The sequence below is a fragment of the Benincasa hispida genome, chromosome 11 (genome assembly GCF_009727055.1).
Source record: "Benincasa hispida cultivar B227 chromosome 11, ASM972705v1, whole genome shotgun sequence".
Classification (NCBI taxonomy): Eukaryota; Viridiplantae; Streptophyta; class Magnoliopsida; order Cucurbitales; family Cucurbitaceae; genus Benincasa; species Benincasa hispida.
The window spans coordinates 70,999,140-71,005,108 of NC_052359.1; the positions used below are offsets into that span (position 1 = coordinate 70,999,140).

The 5,969-nt window shown below is 33.5% G+C and overlaps 1 protein-coding gene across 42 annotated transcripts; it reads left to right on the forward strand.

Annotated features, from left to right (window-relative positions):
• The first annotated feature begins 1,659 nt into the window (after window positions 1–1,659).
• On the forward strand, window positions 1,660–4,318 carry LOC120091672 (60S acidic ribosomal protein P0-3-like). 42 transcript variants are annotated; one of them, XR_005485785.1, is made up of 6 exons: window positions 1,661–2,110; window positions 2,623–2,733; window positions 2,826–2,904; window positions 3,219–3,290; window positions 3,540–3,593; window positions 3,677–4,218. XR_005485785.1 is itself a non-coding variant. In XM_039049775.1 (5 exons), the coding sequence occupies exons 1-4, from the start codon at window positions 2,026–2,028 to the stop codon at window positions 3,590–3,592; spliced, it is 348 nt and encodes a 115-aa protein (XP_038905703.1). In that variant the 5' UTR covers window positions 1,660–2,025; the 3' UTR covers window position 3,593; window positions 3,672–4,218. The 42 variants fall into 42 exon arrangements, 6 of the variants coding, with proteins under 6 accessions (XP_038905703.1, XP_038905707.1, XP_038905702.1 ...); XR_005485775.1 differs by having other exon boundaries at window positions 2,623–2,698; XR_005485794.1 differs by having other exon boundaries at window positions 2,623–2,698; window positions 2,826–2,855.
• Window positions 4,319–5,969: the final 1,651 nt, after the last annotated feature.

A 5,969-nucleotide genomic window follows, 5' to 3' on the forward strand; every position in this document is an offset into this window, starting at 1 on the left:
TAATTTCATAGTATGAAGGTAGTAATGGGTCGATCCTCAGAGTGCCAGTCGATTTTTCCACCAAATTACTTGTTGTTGGTAACCAAGGGGGTTTTGATGAATTGGTTTCGATTGTGAGAAAGTTAATTAAAAACAATAACGATACAACACAAATTTGATGCTTATTAAATAGAAACTATCAATGAAACAAAGCCTAGCTTAGGGTAAATCGAATTTATTTCTAATTTGCTACTAAATCATTGATTAATCAGAAAAGTTCCTTGCAATTAAATTGGTTTTAACTTAGCCAAAAGTTAGAAAGAAGTCCAATTAATTAAATTAATTCTTATGCCTAGGGGAAAAGCCATGTAAACATGCAAACTAATTAACATTACGGTCTAGGGAAATTTCTAAGATGAACGAAATAACTAGGAATAACCTAATTAAGTATTTGATGCAAATTTCTCCTAAGTTAGATAAAAGAATGTTATTCGATTGGAAAAGCAAAATTAATATACAACTCTAACTTAATTTCCGTTACTTGGCGATCTAAGAACCTAACAATTACATATTAGGTGTAAATCTATAACTGTGAATTAAACATGATTGACCAATTTGTCAGATTATCTCAAACACATTTAATCAATTAAATAGGAGCAAAAAGAAAATTCAATAAACCGTCAAAATTACAAATCAACCAATATTCATAATCTCATGAGGTAATGAATCAAGAGATAAATCATAAATCCCGAGCTAGACAATAGTATCTTAGCCTTTATACATGCTTGAATAAACAAAATAATTATCTAGAAAGATCTTAATTGAGCGAGGAAGAAGAAATATGGAGAGGATGAAAAGCCTAGAAAAATCTACTTCAAATCATGTCTCTGAAGTGTGGGCGGCTAGGTTGATTTAAGCCAATCAGGTCACAATGTAGCTACGCTTGGCGAGTGTAGCAACGCTGCACTCAGCCCAGGCGTGCGATGTTAGTCCGTCGAAGTATGTAGCACGGCTACGCTGAAAAGCTCGAGGAGGGTACGAATACTTCATCTCTTTCATAGATGATTATTCAAGGTATGGTTACTTATACCTAATGGAACATAAGTCTGAAGCCCTTGAAAAGTTCAAAGAGTATAAAGCTGAAGTTGAAAACCTGTTAGGTAAAATGATTAAAACACTTCGATTGGGTCGGAGTGGGGAGTACATGGATTTAGTATTCAAAAACTATATGATAGAATATGGAATCCAATCCCAACTTTCAACACCTGGTACACCTCAGCAGAACGATGTATCATAAAGGAGAAATAGAACCTTGTTAGACATGGTTCATTTTATGATGAATTATGCTCAATTGCCTAGCTCGTTTTGGGGCCGTAGTAGAGACTGCAGTTTATATCTTGAATAATGTTCCTTCATAGAGTGTTTATCAAACACCTTTCGAGTTATGGAGGAGGCGTAAACCTAGTTTATGTTACATCAGAATTCGGGGTTGTCCTACATATTTGCTCACTACTAGAAAAAATACATTTCTTGACGTTTGCAATTTTAAATATTTGACTTTTTATGAAAAATGTTAATCGGTTATTTTTAAAGAAAAACGTCAAAGAAAATGTAAAAAAAAAAAGATTTTTCGGATATTTTTTCACTGACAGAATATTTGACATGTAAAAAATGAGTTTTAGGATTCATTTTTAGGAGCGAGTTCCTACCGCTTGTTGCACTTTCTCCCTCTCAAACGAAACCCTAGCAATTTTTCTCTCCTTGGACCATCTCACCTTTTTCGCTTGGACCATCTCACCTTTTCCCCTTCAACCATCTCGCTTCTCATCTCCCAGGTCACGATCGCACCGTTTCTACACTCATCGTCGTCGCCATGTGGTTGCTGGAAGATCGAACAAGCCCTCGTAATTTTTCTAGCTTGTCTTCTTCACCGTGCCTCCAAGATCGAAGAAGCCCTAGCGATGTCTGGTAATTTCTCTTCCTCCTCTGCTTTATCGTGCACTACTATGGCAGCCAAATCGTCAACCAAAGCAATATCATTGGAAAATGGAGTGCGAAGGGGTAATCATAAGCAGTGACCATGGTGATAGGTTTTTAGAGAAACAGAACAACGGACCGTACTGTCCAAATGGTAGGTTTGATTCAAGAATCAAAAGTGGGAAGAACAAGAGAGTTTTTGTTTAAATGGTCCCAAGTGATTTGAAGCAAATCTTCAAACATAAAAGATTTATCATTACCAAATATTCAAGTCAAACCCAAAATCATTTCTTCCAAATCTCAAAACCAAAGTTTCTGACAAAATCTTCTTCCTCTTCCTCCCCATGTTCACAAGCAAACAAAATCCAACTCCCTTTCATTCCTTCATTCTTTTTTATTTGCTTCATTTTTCAGCCAACCCCCTTACTAAAAATTAGATTTTTGGTTATCTAAAATGAAAGAATTAGCAAATCCATATAAATAAAACAGATCCTTATACAACTTAAACTACTCTTCATTTTTATACATTCTAATGTTCTTTGCATCCGGATAAAATGTTAGCCATCTTTGATTTTTATTGAATTCATGAACGCCTTCTATTATCATTGGCTCTAATGAATGAAGAAGCCATTGGATGGAAATTTATAGTTTGTTTCATTTATGTAGTTTCTAATATTAAGGAAGGGCTTTCCAACAGGACATATTTTAGGCAAAAACAAAATGATACTGGGATTGCTAGAAGGTATTCCAACAATGTTGAAATGTGACGTAGCTATTGTAATTTTCTTTATCGTACTTAGTCTTATTTTCTATCTTATTTTCTCTTAATTTGTCTATTTCCTCACTTAATCTTTTTGCTTGCATGGTAGGTTCCTAAAGGTCTAGAAATGAACGAGTAGGTAACTTATCTTTGTCATTGAGTTTTACGCTCTAGTAATGAATAAGTAGGTAAGAGACATGCTATGTTTGCATATATTTCTATGTTTATAATTTCCATTTATGAAATATATCTCTTTGTTTATAATTTTCATTTATGGCATCTCATCCTAGAAATATCATCATCTGTGAATTATAAGTTCAAAATGTCTCAGTTAGAATCGTCTAAGTCCAGTACTTCAGACTGTATTCTTATTATCTTATAAGCCCAAATGCCAAGTTTTTTTTTGGAGATTCATATGCTAATTTACTTTAAAATTTATTAGCCATTTCTTTTGAATCATGATTTTTGTTTACATCAGTTTTCTTCTCCTTGCTACTTGTAGGTGGTATGTGTACGGAAAGTGAGAAACATGGTTGCAAGAATAATTGGGGGACGCTTATTTGGCATATAATAGGTATGTCAAGATATTGTTTCAAAATTTTTCAGGAATTTACATATTGATTCTGACTTCTTATGGTGATGATTTGTAATATGCTTTCTTGAAATTAAGGATCATGAGCAATGTAGGACCAATATAATTAATATGTAGATATATTATTTTCATGTACAGTTTCATCCCTTTCATTGGTCATCTCATACCCAACTTTGGTTGTTGCACCACACATGCTCATCAATGCATACAAAAACCTTCTTGTTGTTGCAGTTGCTATTGACTATTCCTTCCCTCAAGTTGAGAAAGCTAAAAGAGTATCTTGAGGTTTGTTGCCACCCACATTTTACTAAGTTTTCTTGCTGTTGTGGCTAACAAATAACCAATTGCTTCTCTTATACTTAGTACAGGATTCGAGCAAGTTTGTTGTCGTTGTGGTTGTGTCTGTTGCAATAGTTGTTGAGAAGAAAAAGGAAGAGCCCACTAAGAAGTCTAATCATGACATGAGTTTCAACTTTGTTTGATTAATTTGTAAGCTAGAAAGATAGGACCTTTTGTATTTTGAAATTTTTAGACTCACAAATTGGAGTTTTCATCATGTTTTTGGTCAACGGTAAAGGCAAGTATAAACAATGACTACTTATTCATCATATTAAGTAGACATCTAGTGTGTAAGGATTGCTTCATTATTATTTATAGGTTTTTTTACTCTAGTGTCCTAAGTTGGGAGCACTGAATGTAGATACTACATCATGAAGTATATGAGGGATATTGTGACCAAAAGAAGCATTTTCATCTTAGACTTGGTATGTTATCAAACTATTTCGACATTTCAAATAGCATAGGGAAAAGTAGAACTCATTGTAATATTTAGCTTTTATGTTTATAGATTGATACAAGGAACTCGTACTCACAAATCAAGTTAGACAAGGTACAAGTTGAGTTGGCTGAATTTTTGGGTTGCTATATGTGATCGTAGGTGCTCGTACAATTTGGTCATTTTGAATGTGTATTGTTCCAACTGATCAATTTCTGGATTTACTTCATATTCATATAGTTGCAATATTTTTTGGAGTTTTTCATATATGTCGGGAGGGAAGGGGGGAGGGTAATTGTAGTTTTGAAACTGTTCATATTGGGTTGACCGTTAGAATTATGTTCCTTATATTCTTTTGAAAGTGTCCATGTGGGTTTGTCCATATTCTTTTAGTTCACTTAGAAAATCCTTCATGGAGTTGTAAAGTTTTATAACGACAATGTTGAAGAATGTTGTCTTTTGTCATATTGGAGAAAATTTTAGTTCATTAGTTTCAAAACGTGTTTGGTTGTTTATTTGTTTTGATAGATATTTTTCATAATATATCATATGTGATTGTTGGATTAAAATACAAGAACAATTTAGAGCTAAACATCCATATTAATCTTTTAAAAAAAATCACAAACACACTTGACGAGTTAAACGTGTCGAGATAAAAATATATTTGATAAGTGAATTTTTAAGAAGTCTTGCATTTGACATTTTATTCCTGTCTAGAACACTTATATTTTTGACATTTTTTCAGTATCAAGTATATCTTGACATTTTTCACATATCAAGTGAAAATGTTCTTGAAGTTTTTTATTTGTCAAGAACGTCAATATCCTTGACATTTCAAAATTTTGAAGTGTCATTGTTTTTTACATTTTTCCTAGTTGAGAACATCGACATTATTGATAGTGGATTCCTTGATTTTTTTAAAACATCGAGAAAAGTGACACTTGATATTTAAAAAAGTCAAGAAACATTGTTTTTGTAGCAGTGGTTAGTGAAAAATCCTAAGAAATTGGAAGTTCATTCAAGGTTATGCCAATTTGTTGGTTACTCTAAGGAAAAAAGAAGTGGTATGTTATATGACCCTAAAAGAAATAAGGTGTTTGTATCGAAAAATGCTACATTCTTGAAAGACCACATGAGAGATCATAAACCATGGAGCAAACTAGTATTAAATGAAACTATTGAAGAATAAAAAAGGGTTATTGATGTCGATGGTCCTTCATCAAGAATTAATGAAGAAACTAACACTTCAGAGATCAGTCTCATCCTTCTCAATTGTTGATAGTGCCTCGACATAGTGGGAGGATTAAATTGCAACCTGACTGTTACTTGGGTTTAACTAATACTCAGGTTGTCATACCAGATGATAGCATTGAGGATCCATTATCCTATAAGCAGGCAATGAATGACATAGACAAAGGGTATAAATGGGTGAAAGCCATGGACCTTGAAATGGAGTCTATGTACTTCAATTCAGTATGGTAACTTGTAGATTCACCTGAAGGGATCAAATACATAGTGTGCAAATGGATCTATAAGAGAAAGAGAGATGTAGTGGGAATGATACAGATCTTCAAAACTAGACTTGTAATAAAGGGTTATACCTAGAGGGAAGGGGTTAACTATGAGGAAAGTTTTTCCCCTATTGCTATGCTTAAGTCTATAGGAATTCTCTTATTCATAGACATATATTATGGCTATGAGATATGACAAATGGATGTCAAGACTGCCTTTTTAATGGCAATCTTGAAGAGAGCATCTTTATGTCATAGGCTGAGGGGTTCATAGTCCAAGGTCATGAGCAAAAAAGTTTGCAAGCTTAATCGATCCATTTATGGGTTGAAGCAGACATCTAGAACTTGGAACATTAGATTTGATACTACGATCAA

Coding starts and splice junctions, on each gene's coding strand:
- LOC120091672 (XM_039049775.1), top strand. CDS start 2,026: ATGGAGTGCGAAGGGGTAATCATAAGCAGTGACCATGGTGATAGGTTT. Junction 2,699..3,218: donor GATACTGGGATTGCTAGAAG/GTATTCCAACAA, acceptor TGCTACTTGTAG/GTGGTATGTGTACGGAAAGT. Junction 3,291..3,446: donor GCTTATTTGGCATATAATAG/GTATGTCAAGAT, acceptor TTTCATGTACAG/TTTCATCCCTTTCATTGGTC.